At 37.6% G+C, this 21,244-nt stretch overlaps 7 protein-coding genes across 8 annotated transcripts; 3 read left to right on the top strand and 4 right to left on the bottom strand.

Moving 5' to 3' along the window:
* Positions 1–448: 448 nt before the first annotated feature.
* LOC108811056 (uncharacterized) lies at positions 449–999 on the bottom strand. Its single transcript, XM_018583118.2, has one exon. The coding sequence runs from the start codon at positions 808–810 to the stop codon at positions 592–594; it is 219 nt and encodes a 72-aa protein (XP_018438620.1). The 5' UTR covers positions 811–999; the 3' UTR covers positions 449–591.
* A 1,053-nt stretch (positions 1,000–2,052) lies between these two features.
* On the top strand, positions 2,053–10,025 carry LOC108813845 (protease Do-like 7). Its single transcript, XM_018586518.2, is given in 26 exon segments — positions 2,053–2,250; positions 2,253–2,496; positions 2,649–2,719; positions 3,020–3,154; positions 3,248–3,306; positions 3,398–3,434; positions 3,703–3,828; positions 4,092–4,181; positions 4,623–4,688; positions 4,784–4,840; positions 4,954–5,019; positions 5,231–5,338; positions 5,590–5,670; positions 6,110–6,159; positions 6,533–6,698; positions 6,826–7,302; positions 7,461–7,643; positions 7,717–7,822; positions 8,017–8,187; positions 8,275–8,354; positions 8,432–8,659; positions 8,774–8,989; positions 9,162–9,218; positions 9,220–9,320; positions 9,435–9,546; positions 9,673–10,025. Coding segments are annotated over 26 exon segments (3,300 nt in total). The 5' UTR covers positions 2,053–2,202; the 3' UTR covers positions 9,838–10,025.
* A 245-nt stretch (positions 10,026–10,270) lies between these two features.
* LOC108807474 (probable calcium-binding protein CML33) lies at positions 10,271–10,666 on the bottom strand. Its single transcript, XM_018579762.1, has one exon. The coding sequence runs from the start codon at positions 10,664–10,666 to the stop codon at positions 10,271–10,273; it is 396 nt and encodes a 131-aa protein (XP_018435264.1).
* Positions 10,667–12,113: 1,447 nt separating this feature from the next.
* Positions 12,114–14,130, bottom strand: LOC108807475 (probable calcium-binding protein CML34). Its single transcript, XM_018579763.1, has 2 exons — positions 13,902–14,130; positions 12,114–12,280 (listed from the first exon to the last, which is right to left on the bottom strand). Exons 1-2 carry the CDS (start codon positions 14,128–14,130, stop codon positions 12,114–12,116), a joined length of 396 nt encoding a protein of 131 aa, XP_018435265.1.
* On the bottom strand, positions 12,519–13,835 carry LOC130496419 (ABC transporter C family member 12-like). Of its 2 annotated transcripts, none has more exons than XM_056988475.1 (4): positions 13,487–13,835; positions 13,168–13,330; positions 13,014–13,093; positions 12,519–12,911 (listed from the first exon to the last, which is right to left on the bottom strand). In XM_056988475.1, exons 2-4 carry the CDS (start codon positions 13,261–13,263, stop codon positions 12,728–12,730), a joined length of 360 nt encoding a protein of 119 aa, XP_056844455.1. In that variant the 5' UTR covers positions 13,264–13,330; positions 13,487–13,835; the 3' UTR covers positions 12,519–12,727. The 2 variants fall into 2 exon arrangements, with proteins under 2 accessions (XP_056844455.1, XP_056844454.1); XM_056988474.1 differs by having other exon boundaries at positions 13,168–13,301; positions 13,487–13,831.
* Positions 14,131–15,099: 969 nt separating the features above from the next.
* LOC108807151 (mitochondrial inner membrane protease ATP23) lies at positions 15,100–16,374 on the top strand. The gene is made up of 5 exons (XM_018579405.2): positions 15,100–15,294; positions 15,410–15,531; positions 15,621–15,758; positions 15,839–15,922; positions 16,032–16,374. Exons 1-5 carry the CDS (start codon positions 15,186–15,188, stop codon positions 16,164–16,166), a joined length of 588 nt encoding a protein of 195 aa, XP_018434907.1. The 5' UTR covers positions 15,100–15,185; the 3' UTR covers positions 16,167–16,374.
* Positions 16,375–16,490: 116 nt separating this feature from the next.
* On the top strand, positions 16,491–16,906 carry LOC108807152 (polcalcin Bra n 2). The gene has a single exon (XM_018579406.2). It carries the CDS (start codon positions 16,491–16,493, stop codon positions 16,740–16,742), a length of 252 nt encoding a protein of 83 aa, XP_018434908.1. The 3' UTR covers positions 16,743–16,906.
* Positions 16,907–21,244: the final 4,338 nt, after the last annotated feature.

Here is a 21,244-nt window from a genome sequence, read left to right as displayed (position 1 = left end):
GTTTATGATAAGCTCAATGCGGAGTATTGAATTATTTTACCACTCAACACAAAGCTGTGCTTATCAAGAAGTAAAGATTCTTATATTCCACTAACCATGACAGTAAACTGCGTAGAACTCTTACACCCAGTAGCCATAAATCCAACAAATCATGCTCGTAATTGACAAGGCAACAAACTGTTCTCCCAGCACAAACACAAACACAAACCACATCTACCGACAAGACTTCAGAGCTAATTATTAGATACTTTCGAAATGATCAGATTCATTGTTTTAGTCTTCTTCCGGAAGAGCAAATCCCATGAGTATGTGTTGCATTTCTCTTCAGCAACCTCGACACGTTTCCCTCCAACATGCACAAGTCATTCAATTTCGTTTTAAGAATTTTTTTTTTCTTATTGCTTTTACGGTCACAGCCACACATGAAGTTAATCCTTACAACAAGTAGTTCAATTAAAAACGAAGATTTATTAGCCTTCTCAGAAAGGAAACGAAATAAAACACAACATACAATATATTATTATGACGGCGTAGAAACATAAATATATAGTAGTAACATTACTCAAATCTCATACAAATGTGTGATTGGAATCATATAGGAATGGAACGGGAGACTTTGGGATAAACGTGTGTAGCCGGATGGCCCATGATACGTCGACCTTTGGCGTGCTTGAAGATATAAACCAATGCACCCACCGGCCACTCAACTACTCCAGCTGCTACAAACGCCACAAGCCCTAAAGTTGGTCCGACCACTTTGCATCTACATGGGTTTCCTCCCGTTCCGCACTGCACGCATATAGGAATCATCCTTGTGATAGCTTCAAGTACTACTGTTATATATACTGTGAAAAAAGGATCAAAGAGGTGAAACGTTTGTGGATGTTATAGAGATGTGATGTATGGAATATGAAGAGAATAACTGGTGTAGGATTAGGGAGAGTTGGATTGTGATGTTTATATAGAGACTCAAGCGAATCATTTGATTTCTTTACACTTTTTCTTCTTGTTTTATCTAATACTTTTCTTATGATCTTTATACGTAGGGTCGGTCCATGAGTATTTTATTTTCACTTTTGACAGGTGGTGTGTGCGGAAGATGTACATGTGGTTTAAGGAGCACACGTGTTGTCTTCTCTCTATCTCACCATCTCAGACACGATATCATTGGTGACAAGTTGTTGAGGATATCCGTCGGTTTGCTCTTGCAAAATCTTGACAAGATATTGGACCTTGAAAATGGGTATGTGAAATATTATGGCCTCGTCACCAGATTCACGAATGTGATGTATTTTAGGGTCCAGTATCATGACCAAAATGAGATGGGCCTCAAATAAGCCAGACACTGAATCAACCAGGCCAGTCCATTATATACGTGACCGGTGTGCCTGGTGAACTGGACTAGACTGAACCGTATGATCAATGGTGCTACTATTCTGGGCAACCCGGAATCTCCTGGTTATTATATAATGTGGGATGGTTTGATATTGTTATAATTGTGTGAGGAAAATACTTTAAAGGGTGCTAGCGTAGCTCCACTAGATAAAATATGGTATATTCATATGATCATATTATGCATGTCCGAATTACTGAATTGTAGGTATTATTGTCTAACAAAACTATACTAAATAATTGTAATCGTATATTAGTTTTGCCTAAACGTAGAATATTCGTCGTGATAAAGTGATTTAAAATGTGAACAAAGTAGACTTTTTGGAGTTTGGACATGTTAATAATAACAATAATATATAAAAAGACTTTGATGTTGACTTTTATATAATTGACATTAGACATGCAAAATCTCCACTACCAAATTAACAAGTAACATAAAGTATCTATAATATTTTTATTCTCTTATAGAAAAGAGCCTGAATATAATATTAGAGGCTGCTGTTAACTAATAAATTGATAGAACAATACTGCAAATGTTTTCTTGCATCTTCAAAAAACATCTTCAATGAAATGCGTTGGCAAGATGATTAGTTAAAAACAAAAACCATATTATATAATCTAATTCATTAGTACTATATTTAAACTTATTCTGCGCACTAAGAAAAAAATATAAAAACTAGTACGAAAGGCATAGATTATCATCACCATCATCATCAGAATTTCATTTTCCTCCAATCTCTGATATAGAGAGAAGAGAAGAGACCGATCCAAAAACCCTGAACCCATCACTTGAGCGAAAGTGAGCTCAAAATGGGAGATCAGTTGGAGAGGCTGGGATCAGAGGCATCAGTACAGTGGCGACGACGGAGACTGGCATCAAGTCGGACCTGTGCTCAGAGATCGATCCTCCGCCGACCGAGACCGTCGCCACCGCCGAAGACTGGCGTCGCGCTCTCGGCAAAGTGGTTCCCGCCGTCGTCGTCCTCCGCACGACGGCGTGCCGCGCCTTCGACACCGAATCGGCAGGTGCGAGCTACGCCACTGGTTTCGTCGTTGATAAGCGGCGTGGGATCATCCTCACCAATCGCCACGTGGTTAAGCCAGGTGCGGTTCTAGATTACGTTAGCAGTTAAGCTGGTTGATTAGGTGGTGTAGAGAATAAGGCTTTTAGATAATACAGTGTTCTGATAGGTCAAATTGTGGAAGATATAAATGGTAGACTGGAGAATCTTAGTGATCCATCTTTATATCTTCAGGTCCAGTAGTTGCTGAGGCAACGTTTGTAAACCGAGAAGAAATCCCCATCTATCCTGTATATAAGGATCCGGTAAGCCCTCTCTCGTTCTAATCCAAGATTAGATTCCAGTTTCTCTTTTTTTAAAGTTGATTTATTATGACATTGCAACTATGATAAAGATTACAGACGATTCGACTACAGACAATCATATATATATCTGTCTTATGAGATTCCATTTTCTATTTTAGTATGAGAATTTGTGTTTTATCTTTATTATTTTTTTACTTTGTTCTCTTCTTGTTTTTTTTTGACAACACTTTGTTCTTTTCTTGTTTTTTTTCCCTGTCCTCTGCAGGCTAAAATTCTTTTTTTTTTTGGTATCATTTTCAGGTCCATGACTTTGGCTTCTTTTCTTTTGATCCCAGTGCAGTGCAGTTTCTGAGTTATGAGGAAATTCCCCTGGCTCCAGAGGCGGCTTCTGTTGGACTCGAGATTAGGGTTGTTGGTAACGATAGCGGAGAGAAGGTTAGCATAAATAGGTTCTTCTATATTATTCAAATCATGCAGTGTTTGGACGGAGAAGTAATGCTTCTGGTTAATGGGGGTGTGGATTTGCAGGTTTCTATACTGGCTGGTACTATTGCTCGGTTGGATAGGGATGCTCCACACTATAAGAAGTATTATCTGTTTCATGAGTCATATTTTTATAGTACATAAATTTTATGGTTACTCGCTTGGTAATAATTGATTTTTTTTTTTTTGGTGCAGAGATGGTTATAACGACTTCAACACGTTTTATATGCAAGTAAGTGATTATTCATCTTTAATATTTATTACTTTTATTTTAGTTACGGACGTATATGATCAGAATTTCTATGTATCTCTCCTGATTCAAGACCTAGGTTTTATCTTTTCTAATCGTGTCTTGCTTATGGTTATTTAAATATCACCTACTAGAGTTAAAACGTTCTCTTTGTAGCTTATAGTGCTATACTCAGCTATTTAGTGCTACTGTTACTCGAAACACCCTTACACATGCTAGCTTGCTAATATTTTCGCTTCTGTGCTTATAGGCAGCGTCAGGTACTAAAGGTGGATCAAGTGGTTCTCCTGTTATTGATTGGCAAGGCAGGGCGGTAGCCTTGAATGCTGGCAGCAAGTCCTCAAGTGCATCAGCCTTCTTCCTACCACTTCAACGAGTAAGCAATCTCTTTTTCATACTCATATTCACGCGTTAGTCAAGACTAGATGGCTTGTAGAATGTTCCAAATGAACTTTACGTTTATTTGTGATACACTGAGTATCTAGTATGAACTTAACGGGGCCCTGAGTATCTAGTATGACACACTGAGAAAGTCATCCTGATCTTTTTTTAGTGTTGCGTCATATCATTTCATAACCCCGGAATATATTTGACATTTGCTTAGAACTTTTCATCAAGTATGGTTTTCGTTTTTGGAAGGTTGTCAGGGCGTTAAGTTTCCTGCAGAAAAGTATCGATTCGTGCACAGATAAGCCGAAAGCAGTTCATATTCCTCGTGGTACGCTTCAGGTTTGTTTTCCACCTATCCGATTTTGAGACTCTTCATAGTGCAGTTAGGAAAATTTCCACGACCATCAGTTTGACCCCTTTTTAAAGTAGCTGAGTTCAGCGTGTCCCAAAAACTACCAATACTGTACATGGTCTGTGAGCTGAAAAAAATTCCAAGACTACTGTTGTAGTTAGGTTCTGAGCATCATAATTTTTTTCTATAATAAATTTCAACTAACATTGTGCTCAAGTCCTAGATAGAAATGTGTTTCCTTTAAGTAGCTTACGGATTTCTTCTAATTATAGAAAGGTTATCCTTGTGACTACCGTGGGATCTGAATAAGTTCGTGGTTTTATTAGGAATAGTTATGTTATAGTTCTATTCCTTTTCCCAGGATTGACAGGTTTGCAGAGATTCGAAGGAAACTCAGTCTCATGAGTTCTGTGTGCTTTTGTATTTAGATGACATTTATTCACAAAGGCTTCGATGAGATACGTCGACTTGGTCTCAGGAGCGAAACTGAACAGGTACTTGATTTTCCTTCTTACTATCGTGGATGGCATCATCCGTACTTGTGCTACACAGTGACACCTTAAACTTACCATATCTTGTGGCTATGTAGGTGGTTCGGCATGCATCTCCCCCTGGGGAAACCGGAATGCTTGTTGTTGATTCTGTAGTGAGTGCATTGCTTCATTATTAACACAACAATAATTATGTTTATAGAAAAAGGATTGTTCAAGCGGTGGCTAAAAATTTACGTCTTAAATATGATGTCATGACTTGTGGTAGGTGCCAAATGGCCCTGCTGATAAACACTTAGAGCCGGGAGATGTTCTTATTCGTGTGAACGGCACAGTAAGTTATCTCAATTACATCTTTTTAGTGAGGATTGTTTTTTTTCTTTGCCTCGAGCAATCTAGAATTTTGATGTCTCTGTTGCAACATTGGTATGAAACGCATGGGTTAAAATTTAGTTAGAACCTATTAATCAATACAATTTCAGTGTCTAGTTCTTTCTGTTCCTCGTTTTCTAAATTTCTCTTTATGCATGTCATTTTTATCACAGGTGCTTACGCAATTTCTAAGCTTGGAGAATCTGATTGATGACGGTGTTGGCCAGATAGTTGAATTGGAAATTGAAAGGGGTGGACAGCCAATAACTGTTAGTGTATCTGTGAGTTCCATTCTTCTGTTTCTAACATTGGTTTCTTATGCGCCCTGCAATATTCTAGGATACATGTAGCCGTTTTTTATCTTTTCTCTTGGCTATTAAATTCGTTATTGCTACTCAATTCTTTTTCCCTGGGAAAAGTCCTCGGTATCTTGTAACTTTCATCTAGGGTTTCATAATCTGCTTAACTGTGGTTGATACTTACTGTCTTTCATAATGATCTAGATCCTGTGTTTATGTATTTTCTGACACAGGTTCAGGATTTACACTCAATCACTCCAGATCACTTCCTGGAAGTAAGTGGTGGTGTAATTCATCCGTTGTCTTATCAGCAGGTAAGTACGACTTGAAAAGATATGGTTGAACTTTTTTTTGCTGCTTTGTGCATGTACCTGTATGCGTGATATTCTTGTGTCCTACAGGTCTAATTGTTGTTTTTATAGGTTAGTCTTGGGGCTAAGGTTTATTTGTGCACTGATCTACCCAATGATGATTTAGAGTACTCTTCCGTTTTTCAAAGTAACATGTTTATCTGAAATGTTAGTTGGTTCATAATATATATCTCCAGAGAGGATGCTCTTTGTGAATATAGCAATGCTAAATGTATGACCCTGGAACTCGTTATTGTAGTATCAGTTAGAAAATTGTATGATGCTTTGAAGAAACATTGACTTTATCTTCCATAGCGCACACTGGCTTGCTAGATTGAATGTGGAAACATGTACTGACACTCTTATGGGCATCAGCTGATCTTAAAAGTTGTTGATGTAACAGGCTCGTAATTTTCGTTTTCCTTGTGGTCTGGCTTATGTCGCGGACCCTGGGTAAGCCGCCTCAACTTCCTTCCTCCATCGAAGTTTTCACATTTTCTTGATCCATGTGCAATTCCCTAATAGGTTCCAACAGAAAAGAGTGTTTCCTTTTATGTTCTTTTGGTTCTGAAATTTATTTAGCTGCTTACTCGGTACAAGAAGTGAGCTGTAACTTATTCTAATACGCCACTTAATCTTGAAAATTATAGTTCGTATCTCTTCATCAAAGATTTTAAGATAGTTCACGTTTAGCTTATTGACTTATTTTCTATTTTCTATTTTCTTGACTGATGTGTCAATATTGTTACATGCAAGCTTATTGTGAATCATTTTCAGAACGTTCTCTGTATTTCTAGATTTACTTGGTGAGCTATTTCCTATGCAGATACATGCTATTTAGAGCTGGGGTCCCACGACATGCTATCATAAAGAAGGTTGCTAATGAAGATATTTCCTGTCTTTCGGATTTAATTTCCGTTCTTTCAAAGCTGTCTAGGGGTGCTCGTGTCCCCTTGGAATATATGTCTCACACTGATCGTCATCGCAAGAAGGTGATGTATCTTGTTTAAAAGTTTTTTTTTTGTAAGACGTCCTAACCCACTGTAATCTTGTTTTTTTAACTCTATAATATTTACTCAAAATGAGATAGTACTTATTTTTGGGTTTCATTTCGTGCAGTCTGTTTTAGTCACAATTGATCGTCATGAATGGTACGCTCCTCCACAGTTGTATACCCGTAATGACAGTTCTGGTTTATGGGATGTGAAACCTGCAATCGAACCTGCTACTGCTCCATCATCTGTTGGTAATAATGGTTTGCCTATATGCCAAAATACCATTCTCTGCCATCATGATACAGAGCCTATGCATGAAGTCGATGTTCGTGGGGATACTGATACTGTGGCTACTATTGAAGCCTCTAGTGGGGATAGTTCACAGAATGATTTTGGCTCAGAAGCAAAGAAACAAAGAGTGGAAGATGATTCTTCAGATGGAACTGTTGCAAACGGTTCCTTATATGGGAGTGTTTCAAAATCTGATGATGCAATGGCAACAGATAATTCGGTTTTAAGAGACTACGAAGGTGAAACAGCACTGTCAGCTAATGCTTCTTTGGCTGAACGTGCTATTGAGCCCGCTCTTGTCATGTTTGAGGTAAAGATTAAGAATTCTCGTAGGAGTGGATTATATGATCTGGTGATCGAAATTACTGTCTTGGCTTAATATGTTGGTTGGTATTTGTAATTGTGAGTATAGTTCTTATTATGGTTAAGAGCAACTTGCATCTGCTGAAAATAAGTTCTCTTATGCAGGTTCATGTGCCACCATCGTGCAGTCTTGATGGTGTTCATTCACAACACTTCTTTGGGACTGGCATCATTATTTATCATTCTTCAAACATGGGACTTGCTGTGGTGGACAAAAACACTGTTGCGATTTCTGCATCTGATGTTATGTTGTCCTTTGCTGCTTTTCCTGTCGAGATTCCTGGAGAGGTTAGATTCCTCTGAGGATCTTCCAGTTCATGGAAGGAAGCTTTAATAATGATATTTCTTAACTGAAGTGCAGGTGGTATTTCTTCATCCTGTTCACAACTATGCTCTTATTGCCTACAATCCGTCAGCAATGGGCCCTGCCAGTGCTTCTTTTATTCGTGCAGCTGAGCTACTACCTGGTATGTTAGTACAAATCTCTAGCAAAGCACCCTTGGGGTTCCATATTTATATGCTGGTTGGCTATTGCTATTTTTTGTTAACCATTTGAAAGTTCACTATTGCTCTGTTTGGATATTGCCGCTCGTTTAAACGTTCCGTTATCTAGTCAAATTAATGGGAAGAGTTCATGTTGCAATGTCTTTGCTGAAAACAGAACCTGCACTGCAACGTGGAGATTCAGTTTATCTTGTCGGATTGAGTAGGAACCTTCAAGCTACATCAAGAAAATCTATGGTAACCAATCCATGTGCAGCTTTAAACATTGGGTCTGCTGATTCTCCCCGCTACAGAGCAACTAATATGGAAGTAATCGAGCTTGATACAGGTGAAGAATTTAAAGCCTTTCACATCAAATTTAGTTACTATAAAACTTGTTCGAAACTCACTTTGTTTTCTTCTTGTATCGTTGCAGATTTTGGTAGCTCATTTTCAGGAGCGCTGACTGATGAGCTCGGGAGGATTCGGGCCATATGGGGGAGCTTTTCGACTCAGGTTCATCTTCCCACTTTGCAGTTAACAAAATTTTTATGTGTTTTCTAACATGCTGCTTTCTTGTGAATTGATCACAGGTTAAATATAGTTCCACTTCGTCCGAAGACCATCAGTTTGTCAGAGGTATCCCAATATATGCGATCAGCCAAGTCCTCGAGAAAATCATAACTGGTGGAAACGGACCATCACTTCTAATAAATGGTGTGAAAAGGCCAATGCCACTCGTTCGGATTTTAGAAGTTGAGTTGTACCCTACTTTGCTCTCAAAAGCCCGGAGTTTTGGTCTGAGTGATGAATGGATCCAAGTAAGCCTGTTCTTGCTTATGTATAGCCACAGTAATTTCACACCATACCTTTGACAAAGTGCTATTCTACTAAAAGCAGGTATACTCCATATACTTTATTGATTGTTCTTACAGATTCTAGTCAAGAAGGATCCTGTTAGAAGACAAGTTCTGCGTGTTAAAGGCTGCCTGGCAGGATCAAAAGCTGAAAATCTTCTAGAACAAGGCGACATGGTTCTGGCAGTCAATAAGATGCCAGTTACATGCTACAATGACATTGAAGCCGCTTGCCGAACACTGGATACTGGTAGCCACAGCGATGAGAATCTCGATCTAACAATCCTTCGACAGGTGACACCATTAACTCCTGGCTTCTTGAGAACATCTTATTGTCTATTTTCTTCTCCGTTATCATCGGAGTCCTTGTGTGGACTGATCAAACCACCTGTGAAAATAGTTTAAGTTAGGTGAAGAAGAAAGGTTTACTAGTTTATTATACTCAAGAGTCTTGATTGTTTGGCAGGGCCGAGAAATGGAGCTCGTAGTTGGAACTGATAAAAGAGATGGAAACGGAACTACAAAGAGCGATAAACTGGTGCGGGTGCGTTGTTCAAGATCCTCATCCTGCGGTTCGTGCTCTTGGGTTTCTTCCTGAGGAAGGTCATGGTGTCTATGTGACAAGGTATACTAGTTATTGACCTATATATTGAATATCATTTTGGTTCAAACACTAGAAACTGATTCTTCTCAACCGAACTAGATTTGGATTTGATCGCTGACAAATGTTTGTTCTCAGATGGTGTCACGGGAGTCCAGCACATCGATATGGCCTCTATGCACTTCAGTGGATCGTGGAAGTTAACGGGAAGAAGACTCCTGATCTCAACGCATTTGCAGATGCTACCAAGGTTTTGTCGCATTCCTTACAAAAAAAAAAACTCACACTTCCAAGTTTACTTTGGCCCTAAAGAAAAGTGATGCAGCCCAGCCATATCTTAGTTTTAATCTTAGATTGTTTCTTTGCGATTTAACAGGAACTGGAACACGGGCAGTTTGTACGTATAAGGACCGTTCATCTTAACGGCAAGCCACGAGTGTTGACTCTGAAACAAGATCTCCATTATTGGCCCACTTGGGAGCTGAGGTTCGACCCAGAGACTGCTCTTTGGCGTAGAAATATATTGAAAGCTTTAAGGTAAAAGGCCTCTTTAGATGATCCATTACTTTGAAAAGCTCTTATGGTCTTTTCTCATATGCATACTCCAACTTTGTTGTATTTTTATCGAGATTATACTCAACATCTTGATTATAACATTACTGTACTAGAATTGTCATTATAATTTACAGGAAAAAAAAACTAAATAAGAAGGATTTTTCATCCATTAAATGTTGTCGTAATTTATGTTTCTTCTAAATTCTAATTCTACAATCACTTTTGTTTGATTTCAAATCATTCTCATGTATGTGATACGCCTCGGTAAATTAAAACATTACTATAGTGACTAATTTTTATAATAGAATTTTACAAGAATCTCTCACACATTTTTTTTCAAAAAGTTATTGTAACATTAATATATATATGATAAAATGTTTTTATTTGAACTCTTTGATGAGGATGATAAATATTGAATACTACTTGCTAATATACATCAAAGTCTTAAACTCCTCAAAGCTAATACAACCATCACCATCGGCATCAAAGGCTCGAACCATCTCCATGCAGCTCTCGACCGTACACTTTTCCCCAAGACCAGTCATCACCACATATAACTCATTCGCTGATATTTTCCCATCACAATCAATATCATATAGTTTTACGATTTGGTCCATGCATGAAGCGAACTCAGCCGCATCGATCTTACCATCACCGTTCGTGTCAAGCTGGTTGAACATCACGACAAGTTTATCTGAGGGAATGGTCGGAGAGAGAGCATGAATAGCATCACGAAATTCCTCACATGAGATCTTACCGTCTTTGTTCTTGTCAAATTTCGCAAATATATCACTTATAGACAGATTCATATTCATATCAACTTTTTTTTCTTTCTTAAAGCTTGTGTTAATATGAAATGTTGTATTCTTATATATAGGATTTGAAGTTATTATGTATTAGGTGATTTGTTTCCCGTGTACGCGTTTGCAAATTTTGCTTGATTAAATTTCTATGTGGAATAGATTTGTATATTTTACTGGAATAGAAAATAACATTTGCAGAAAAAGAAATTAATCTGTTTTTTTAAAATAAATCTGTTTTCATGAAAATAAAATTAAATATATAAATTTCCAAGAATGTATAGATGTGATTCTAAAAATGGATTTGTTTCATCTTATTGTTACATTTGGATTCGATAATAACATTTACTGAAAAGAAATAAATCTGTTTTCATGAAAAGAAAAATTATATATATATATATATATATAAATTTCTAAGAGTGTATAAATTTGATTCTAGAAATGGATTTATTTCATCTATTGTTAAAAAAATATTTATTTCATCTTATTGTTACATTCTCTTGGTTTCAATTATCTATCCTAACAAAACACATGTATTCTAAAATGGATGGATATATTTTCATGCATCTCTCATTATCACATAATTCATACACGTTAGATTTATTATTGACACTTGCGAAGCAACAAAAGTGATTGAAAGAAGACATAAACTAGTTACTCCCTCCGTTTCATATTACTTGTCGTTCTAGGTTTATACACACAAATTAATAAAATATTTAGTTTTATATATTTTCAAAATAAAAACATTATTACCACTACACCTAACCATATATCAACCAATAGAAAAGCAGAGTAGAGAATATTGTCAATAAATTTTGTATTGAAAATCGAAAATGACACTTATTTTAAAACGAAAATTCTATTCTAAAATAACAAATAATTTGAAACGGAGGAAGTATATACGAGAGTATGAGACTAAACATCTCTTTCAATTGGGCAAGTTTTTTTTTATCAGAGATATTGACATTTTGTGATATTAATTATTAATAATTTATTATGATCTGTCGATGTGCATCTCATTAATTAACATTTGTGTGCTCCGTAGCTCCACCCTCTGAAATTTCTTGCTAAAGTTGGGACTTCTGTTATACAAACCAAACACTAGTTATACAGACATCAAAAGCTACAATTGTAGGCAAGAAGACATGTCCAAAATCCTACAAGAGATTCATGATTTACATGCAAAATTTCGAAAATGCTTATTATGTTTTTTAAGGTGGCTTCTACAATTTTGAAAGAAAGTCTTTACGTGTCACGTTTTTAACGTACTCACATATTCACGTTTCATTGTTATTTTTAAAAAACATTCGCTTAAATTCAACAGCAGGAGCTTTCATTTATTCGTAAGAAAACAAACAAGGCCGAGAAACCTCTAAACCAATACAATAAACATCACAATAAGACTTATTCGTCACTAATTATATTAGTGAATACACTTAACAAGAATGCAATTTACTCTTCTTTAAATGTCACTAAAGACCATGGCCATAAACTCCTCAAAGTTCAAATGACCATCACCATCTGCATCAGCAATTTGAACCTTCTTGGCGCAACTATCCTTAGTGCACTTTTTCCCTAGCTTAGTCATACTCACATACAACCCATCGGCTGGTATCTTTCCATCACCGTTAGGGATGTTGTATTGGGTTGCCCAACCCAACCCAACCCTATTTAGTTTAAGCCCAAACCAAAGTGGCCCTAACCCTTTTAGAACCCATGATATTATTTTTATTAGGGCTAAACCCTTTCAACCCATTTTGAGCCCTTTAATTTTTTTTTATGTAAACACATTTTTTCTGTAATTTCTTACAAAATTATATGAAAATTAAATCAAAAATAAAGTTAAATCAAAGTTTTGAGTCATATAAATAGTAAGAAATTTCACATTATTGATTGTCACAAAATACGTTTAAAAGTTTGAAGCAAACCACAACACTAAACAAGTTTCAAGTCATATTCAAATAAATAAAGTCTTTCACATATTCTTTGCTCGTTGAAGACTGCAACAACCAGATTTACTCTATAGTCTCTACCTTCCACAACATCTTTGCCAGCAACCAAACACTCAGGATCAACCTATAAGTAAAGAATAAATAAATTAAATACCTGCTGAGCAACGTGAGCATCTAAAGCACTCAAAGGATCGTCGAATATGTAAACATCTGAATTTGAGTAGACTGCCCTAGCCATTGACATTCTCTGCTTCTGCCCTCCGCTGATATTCACCCCCACGTTCTCCAATCTCTGTAAGATCACGTCCCTGAATAAGCCAAACTCAGCAAGTTACTAAGAAATGTCAACACACCAAGTGCATGTTATGTAAAGCCTTTTCATTCCCACTTAACCGGAAGCAAATCAAGACCTGAGTAATGCAGTCACTTCAATAGCTCTCCAGTATCTTTCCGGTTCAAAATCCGAACCAAATATAATGTTTTCACGCACCTGCAAATACATATATGAAAGCTAAGCTGTAATCTTTTTGTTTCCAGAGCCGATGGGAAGTTAAGGTAACTCACAGTGGCATTGAAGATCCATGAAACTTGAGGAACATAAGCTACGGAGCCTCTAATAACAACGTTTGAGGTTTCACCATGAGACAACTCTCCCAACATTGCAGAGACAAGTGATGTCTTACCTTCTCCGGTTCCACCTACAATGGCAACCAAGCTTCTGCAGTGACTGACAACCAAAACTCTCAACGTTTAACTTGTGGTTGCTCTATTCCAATACTGATTGCTCAAAGTAAACACAGAGAACTACTAAACAAAATCCTATACGTGTTTTCTAATTAAGCACAGTTCTCTCTAACATATATGATCAGAAACAAATCCAAACCATGGAGCGTCGAGATCGGAGAGAGAGGCTGAGATGAAACCCACGAGCGTCGAGATCGGAGAGAGAGGCTGAGATGAAACCGCCGAGCTGAGGCGTCGAGAACGAAGAAGAAGCTGAGGCGAGATCGGAGAGAGAGGCTGAGATAAACCCACGAGCGTCGAGATCGGAGAGAGGGTGAGAGGCGTCGAGAGTGAGATCAGAGAGAGATTGAACGGCGTCGAGAAGATCAGAAGATATTTTCTAATCCAAAAATTAAAAGGGCTCAACCCTGTTAAAACCCATTATTTTTTAATCCAAACCTAAATGAACCCAATATAATTTACAGTTTAAACTTATGGGTTAGGGTATTTAAAATTTTTGATGGGCTGGTACTACCCTAACTTTTATAACCCAATACAACATCCCTAATCACCGTCAACGTCACAAAAATCGAAGACTTCCTTCAACATCTTTTCAATGCACGACGTAAATTCAGCAGCGCCGACTTGGCCGTCACCATCCACGTCCATATCATTAAACATGGCCTTGATCTCTCCCTCAGAAAAGGTTTTACAAAAAGCAAGAGCTGCGTTGTGAAACTCTTGTAATGAAAGTTTACCGTCGTTGTTCTTGTCGAACTTTGCAAAGACTTGTGTCGCAGACATTCTCTTAATTAAATGTTTTTGTTTGATATTATTCTTTTGCTTTGAGAATTTTGTGTGAAATACGAGAACATATGTTCTTTTATTTATAGTGTTTGAAAACCCTAAATAATATAAAAAATGAGATATATTTCCAATTAATGATGAGCAAAAGTAGAAAAATATATAAAATAAGTGATATAAAAAGGGATATAATATGTAAATTGAATTCGGTTCAAAAAAAAAATATGTAAATTGCAAAAGATGATGAAGATTCCAAGATATTGTATACTGTATTTAATTGTAAAAATTGGTTGATATTAATCTCTAATCTTTTCAAAAATAAGAAAACTTTATTTTTAGTACAAGAAAAGTTAATGTAATTTTTTACTTTTTCATATTTTATTATTTAGATTGGATTGACTTTGACACATGTTAATCTTACAATTTATGCATATAAACTCTACCAAACTAAAATAATGAAATATTTACAGGAAAAAGGATAAGGTAAAAAAAATTTCAATTCATATAATATAGAAAAGGGAAAAAATATGAGAAATATACAATTTTAAAATTTCTGTAATCAAATAGGAAACGAATATCTGTCATACTTATCCTATAATTTGGGTATGTATACTGAATCATCATTCTTATCAAACATTCATAGTTCAATAGTGCTGATAAACTACAACTTATCTCTTGCATGAATGTGAGAATCCAACACATAGATGGAGATTGGAGATAGATTTTGATCAAAATATTAAAAGCATAAACATTATTCTTCTAAATATAGAATTCATTGATTCACTATGTTGGGTTTTGGATTAGGCCGGCTCTTTAGTTACGCACCCTCATAAAAAATATCAATAGCCCATTATCAGTTTTTAACAGATTTAAATTAAATCCGGTCTGAGATGATGGTTTGGCAAACCGAATCGAATACGTTAACCGTTTGATAGAAAGAGAGAGAGAGAAGCGTTAAGTAATTGACACATTTACCCTTCGTCTCCTTTTCTCTCCGTCTCCGATCATAATAAGCCGCCACTCGCGAGGGAACCACCGGCTTCGAGATATCGGAAATGGAGGAAGATGCAGCCGCTCCTAACTCAGGTTCCGATTTGAACCTCGGGGGAAAGCGCGGCAAATCTATCGAAGAGTGCCAGGACATGATTCAGCGAAGTTTCCGAAGTATATATTTTTTTCTCAGTATTATATTAGCAAATCTAGGGTTTAGGATTCTAGAATCAATCAAGAGTTTCAGGTTCATTATGGTAATATTGAAACTAGTTTGTTTTGGATTTAGATCCGATAGTGAAGTATCTGATGGAGCAAATGGAGAAATCAGGGTGCAGAGTTGGTGATAACTTCGTCAAGGCGGTTGTGTGTACTGGTCCTGTTGCTGGTGGCTTCACTAAAGGAAGAGGGGTAAGCTCTAACACTGCTCTTCTTGTTTGGGCCTTTGTTAATTAATGTTTTTTGATGACTGATCAGTTTCTTTTTTTTTTGTTTTGAAGATCACTGTGTGTAGTAACTATCTGACCATTCAAGATGAAGTGAACCAAGTGGTTATACATGAGTTGATCCATGCTTATGACGAGTGCCGTGCCAAGAATCTGGATTGGACTAACTGTGCTCATCATGCCTGCAGCGAGGTCATTGCATTGTTAGCTAGTTAGCTTTACCAATGTCAAGTCCAGTTCTTGATAGTGTTTCTTGTGTGTTCTTTAAATAGATACGTGCAGGTCATTTAAGCGGTGACTGCCATTTCAAGAGAGAACTTCTGAGGGGTTTCATTAAATTACGAGGGCATGAACAAGTAAGTCACACTATAAGAAGAAGAAGAATTGCATATGTGGAATCATGGATGATTGTTGTTAATATTGACTTGATTCTTGATTTTTTTCTTTTTTTTTTTTTTGCAAAAGGAATGTATAAAAAGAAGAGTGCTGAAATCGCTTCGTGGCAACCCGTATTGCTCTGAAGTAGCAGCTAAAGACGCCATGGAAGCAGTGTGGGATACTTGTTACAATGACACTAAGCCTTTCGACAGAGCTCCTTGAAGTTGAAGTTGAGGTATTACATCTCTTTATATTACTTCTGCTTCAAGGTTTTGAACTTCAACTTCATCTTTGAAGATCGATATAAAGCTGGCAAAACAGTTGGATCCAGCCGTTGATTTTTCTTTTGTCACATCTATTATTCAGAATACAAGGTCCATTAATGAAAAGACCGAGTCACATTCTATTTATAGTAACTTCAGTTTTCCTCCTTAGATCGCCTAGTTTAAAGCATAGCCTCAGCTTCTCTTCACATTCAAACCTCTTTATATAATAACTCTCACGACCATCTCACTCCTCCGACCAATCGAAGAAACATTTAAAACAATGGCTGACGCGACAGAAAAAGCTGAGCACGACCGTATTTTCAAGAAGTTTGATGCTAACGGTGATGGAACTATCTCTTCAACCGAGCTTGGAGATGCTCTCAAGAACCTTGGCTCGGTAACGCACGATGACGTTAAGCGTATGATGGCTGAGATTGACACCGATGGTGATGGATTCATATCGTACCAAGAGTTTTCTGATTTCGCTAAGGCTAATCGTGGCCTTATGAAAGACGTCGCCAAGATTTTCTAAGCGACATTTTCAGACTTATATTGATATGAAATTTTAATCATGTTTAGTATTTTTTTGTAATGACAATCATTTGATTAAGAATGTTTCATTTTTCTTTATGTTTTCATTTCATGTAATGATATATTGAAGAATCCTCCATTCATTAGTGTTTATTTCGATTTGTATTTTAGCGTGGGCTGAAATGGTTCTAGACAGCAATTTATATTGTCCAAGCCCATCTGGACTTATTGAGAATGACTACCGAAACAAAACAAAAATTGATTTACTGAAATAAAACAAATATTGCAATTAACACCCCAGGTATATTATAACATACAGCTAAATTTTGGTGCAAAAATTTCAAATATATATTGTGCTTAGTGTGATAATATTATTGTAATATCCTTAGATATCTTTATTTATCAGACTCTACAAAAGATGCTATAAAACTTTAGAATAAAATTTTGTTTTAGCTCTCCCTTTTATAGCCTCTAGATAACTTAGTCAAATATGTCTATGCATAAGATAAAGACAGTGTAACAAAGAATGGTTGGTAACTGATCTTAACATTGAGGAGAGCCAAACAAACTTTATTATAACAAAATATAAAATAAATCTCACAGTCGATCTTTGGCCCATCTACATCATTATTGTTTAAAAATATCTAATTTTCTACAAACAAAACTAGGGAAAATTAAAGCCATCCTTAAAAGTCTTCCAAACCTCTTCTCTCATAAATATTTTGTTTCTTACAATATCTATCTTATTATAATAATAATACACAACTATAGTTTAAAATAGATATATTACATAGATATTGCACTTGGTGTAGTATATATATACACGTAGTATGTAAACGCCATACTCAATACGTCTCTCTGAAACAAAGGGACTTTATTCTCTCTTGCCCTAGTCACTACACTGTTTATTCTATTTTGCCCCATCAATAAAATAGATTATATTTTTAATCTTATTTTATCGAAAATGTGAGAAAAAACAAAACTGCCCTTAATGAAATCTGATATTTACAGGATCCAACCTCTCTTTATTTGACCCGACTCATACGACCCGGATCCATGAGCGTGACCCGCGTGTTTCTCTCCCAAACCCTCTCTTTCTCCCAGTGTCTCTCTCCCAAACAGATCAAACCCTTCCCAAACAGACCATCGACAGTTTCTTCCCCAAATCGAAAAAATCAATCTCTAAAAACCCTAGAACCCGCCTCCGATGATCTCGACGAAATCGACCGGAATCCACTGAAACCCAACGCAATCCACCGAAAACCACCACGTTTTCTCTTGTCCATCATCAGAATCACCTTCTTCTTCCGGCGTCAAGCTTCTTTTCATCCTCTTGTAACCTCTTCCATCACCATTCTCGGCGTGTAAGGTAACATTTTTTCATACCTTTTTCATAGATTCAAATCGATTTGATGTCGGTTTCTTTGAAATATATGATGTGTGGTTGTTTGGCTTAAAGAAATAAAGAAATTTTGAAGTGAATTTCTTTGAAATATATGATTCAAATCGATTTGATGTGGACTATTCTTCTCTTTAATCGATTTGATATTGATAAAAATTGTTTTATTTTTGTGTAACTTAATTGAAATCCTATTAGTAAAAATGGTGGAAATGGTTAATACAATTATGGATTGGACCTTATGGATTGAATGTTGACTGTTTGATAATGATAAATAGTTGTTTGTTGTTATAGGAGAATGACAAGCCGTGGTAAGCGGGGGAAAAGGCAGAACAAGAAACAAAACAATTCCACAAGAGAAAAGGTTCAAGAACACAACCCTGCTCCAGTAGCTGATGAAGAGCTTTCCGGCGGGAATGAGACTCAAACCGAAAATCATTCTGCAACATCTCAGGTATGCATTCTCAACATCTCAGACTCACACTGATCATCATTCTCCAACATTTCTTTGGTATTAGTATGGTGTAGTACTAGTACTACTGATTTTATTAAGACAGATTAATAAATAAAGTGCTAATATATATAAATTAATGTGGTTTGCAGGAATGTCAACCATTGCCACCTGATGAGCTATACTTCAAGAACACGGAATTCACCAAGTCGTGTAAGATACAGAGCAAGTGCTCTGTGAGCGGAACAGTGGACCTCTTGAAGAAGCTTACGCCCGAGGATGAGTCGCCCGAGTTGGAGTGGTTCAAAAACCACCCTCAGTTTTGCCACATTTTCCACATGCCGAATGAACCAAACTTGAGGCTGCTGGGTATGTGGTCGCTGCTACTGCGCACAATTCCCTTACACGAGGGAGAGGACACAGCTTGGTTTGCGGTTAATGGCGTGCCCCTCCGGTATTCAATGAGAGAGCATGCACTCATCTCAGGCTTGGACTGCCGTGACTACCCACCGAATTATAAGAAGTTGGGGAGCTTTGCTTTTGTAGATAGGCATTTTGGCTCGCATAAGGAGATAACAATGGAATCTGTGAGAGAGAAGTTGCTGAGTATGAGTGCATGTGGGGATCGACTCAGGATGGCGGTGCTCTACTTCCTAGGCACGGTTATCAGAGCGAAGGCAAGGTACAATGCCCCATTCGACTCTTTCATTTTAAGAGTCGTCAACGATGTGGAAATTTGCAAAACCTTTCCATGGGGTCGCTTGACGTTCGATGATGCGATCGGGTCCATTAACTACGTGATGAAGAAACTCAAAGGGGAACCTAAGAAGAATGTCAACTTTCCCGGGTTCATAGTTCCTTTGGAGGTAAATTTTACATCTTTATATAATTGTTTTTGTTTTGTGAATCAGCTCTGACTCCTTTGTTTTGACATTCAGATCCTGGCATTTGAGTGTATTCCAGCTCTAAATGCACGATTCAGAGAACGTGTAGCTGGCTGTTTCAGCTCCTGCCCGAGGATGTGCAAGAAACGGTTCCAAAGTAACAGCATGAAAGGTTATCCACTCCAGGATTTGTACGACACGCTTGGACACACTACGGTATGAGTTGAATATTTTTTTTTATTAAATGAGTGGAATAAATAGTGTTTTGAGTTAAAATATGTGTGTGATATTGTTTTGATAATTTTTTCAGGTCATTGATAGTGTTTTGGTTCCAACTGTTGATGAGGAACCTCTCATGGCACGTATATGTGAGGGGGAGCCAGACTATGAAAATGAAGAAGGAGTGAGTAACTTGTGGAGCACATGGCTGACTATTAAGGAGAAGCCTATCTTTTGGCAAGGACTCTATGAGTTGGATGTGGCTGCAAGGGAGTTTCCTCAGAAAAAAGACAAAGGAAAAGGGAAAGTGAATGAAGAAGCATCCTCCTCTGTTCATGGTTTGGAGGACGTTCTGAAAGGGTTTGAAGAGAGGATGATGGCTTCTTTGAGTGAAGTGATTGTGAAGGTAGAGACAATGGACAAGAGGCTTGGTGTGGTGGAGAAGAGCCATGTTATTTTAAAAAGAAGGTCTAAGAGGATGAAAGCAATGGAGAAGAGGCTTGATGCCATTGAGCGGACGCAAGATGGTTTAAAACTAAAGGCCAGGAAGCAGAAGACATTAGAGGAGAGACTTGATGGCATTGAGAAAGAAATGAAGAAGCAGGAGAAAGAGAAGGAGAACGATGATGGTTTTGAGTACCAAACCATGGATCATGGTTGGAATGATGGGCGTTATGACAGCAACCTCGTGGAGCCAACAGCTGAGAAAGCGAGTGAAGAAGAAGCTCAGAAGGAAGATAAAAGTTCTGAGAAAGAAAAAGAACCTGAAGCTGAAGCTGAAGCTCAAGCTGAAGAGGCTCAGAAAGAAGATAAAGGTTCTGAGGAAGAAAAAGAACCTGAGCATGAAGCAGAACCTGAAGAAGACAAAGAAGGTGAAGGCTTGACCCATGAAGAGAAAGAAACAGAGCAGGCTGAAACGGAGAATAAAGATAAAGGTTGTGAGGAAGAGAAACAACCTGAGGAAGAACAAGAGGCTCGGGTTGAAACAGAACAAGAGATTGAAACAAATAAGGAGGCTGAGATTGAAGAGAAGGAGGCTGAGAAGCAACCTATGGAGACTCCTACACCACCACGTGGTAGGACTAAGGCAGCCGCGAGGAAACCATCAGGGAATTGGAAATCACCACGTAAGAGATTGGTGCTAACATGTGATGAAGAGAAACAAGAAGAATGGCTTCTTTCACTTTGCAAGAGCTATGGAGAACCGGCTGAGGGAACTTCTGCTGTAGATGAGGGAGCTCCTGCTGTGGATAAAGGAGCTGACAAGGAGACGGATGAGCTTGATGTAGATGAGGAAGCTCCTGTTGTAGATGAGGGAGCTCCTGTTGTAGATGAGGGAGCTGACAAGGAGACGGATGAGCTTGATGTAGATGAGGAAGCTCCTGTTGTAGATGAGGGAGCTCCTGTTGTAGGAGCTGAGGATTATGAGGGTCTTCCTGCTCGGATTGGGGTTAAGCATAGGCCTAAGGCGAGGGGTAGACCAAGAAAGCCTACTGACCCAAAGAAGTTCACAATGCCAGAGGAGACAAGGACGCCAGAGCAGCCAAGGA

This window comes from Raphanus sativus, chromosome 6 (assembly GCF_000801105.2).
Source record: "Raphanus sativus cultivar WK10039 chromosome 6, ASM80110v3, whole genome shotgun sequence".
Taxonomy (NCBI): domain Eukaryota; kingdom Viridiplantae; phylum Streptophyta; class Magnoliopsida; order Brassicales; family Brassicaceae; genus Raphanus; species Raphanus sativus.
Note: the sequence above shows the minus strand (reverse complement) of the source record. Positions and strands in the feature narration are given on the sequence as shown.

Bases quoted from the DNA above. Each gene is read 5' to 3' on its own strand.
- LOC108807152 (XM_018579406.2), top strand. From the start codon at position 16,491: ATGGCTGACGCGACAGAAAAAGCTGAGCACGACCGTATTTTCAAGAAG.
- LOC130496419 (XM_056988475.1), bottom strand. From the start codon at position 13,263: ATGTTGGGAGAGTTGTCTCATGGTGAAACCTCAAACGTTGTTATTAGA. The intron at 13,094-13,167 runs GTGAGTTACCTT...ATGTATTTGCAG, and splicing joins CATGGATCTTCAATGCCACT to GTGCGTGAAAACATTATATT. The intron at 12,912-13,013 runs GTCTTGATTTGC...TGGCTTATTCAG, and splicing joins GAAGTGACTGCATTACTCAG to GGACGTGATCTTACAGAGAT.
- LOC108807475 (XM_018579763.1), bottom strand. From the start codon at position 14,130: ATGTCTGCGACACAAGTCTTTGCAAAGTTCGACAAGAACAACGACGGT. The intron at 12,281-13,901 runs ACGGTGATTAGG...ACAACATCCCTA, and splicing joins CTTCGATTTTTGTGACGTTG to ACGGTGATGGAAAGATACCA.
- LOC108811056 (XM_018583118.2), bottom strand. From the start codon at position 810: ATGATTCCTATATGCGTGCAGTGCGGAACGGGAGGAAACCCATGTAGA.
- LOC108807474 (XM_018579762.1), bottom strand. From the start codon at position 10,666: ATGAATATGAATCTGTCTATAAGTGATATATTTGCGAAATTTGACAAG.
- LOC108807151 (XM_018579405.2), top strand. From the start codon at position 15,186: ATGGAGGAAGATGCAGCCGCTCCTAACTCAGGTTCCGATTTGAACCTC. The intron at 15,295-15,409 runs GTATATATTTTT...TTTTGGATTTAG, and splicing joins GATTCAGCGAAGTTTCCGAA to ATCCGATAGTGAAGTATCTG. The intron at 15,923-16,031 runs GTAAGTCACACT...TTTTTGCAAAAG, and splicing joins AATTACGAGGGCATGAACAA to GAATGTATAAAAAGAAGAGT.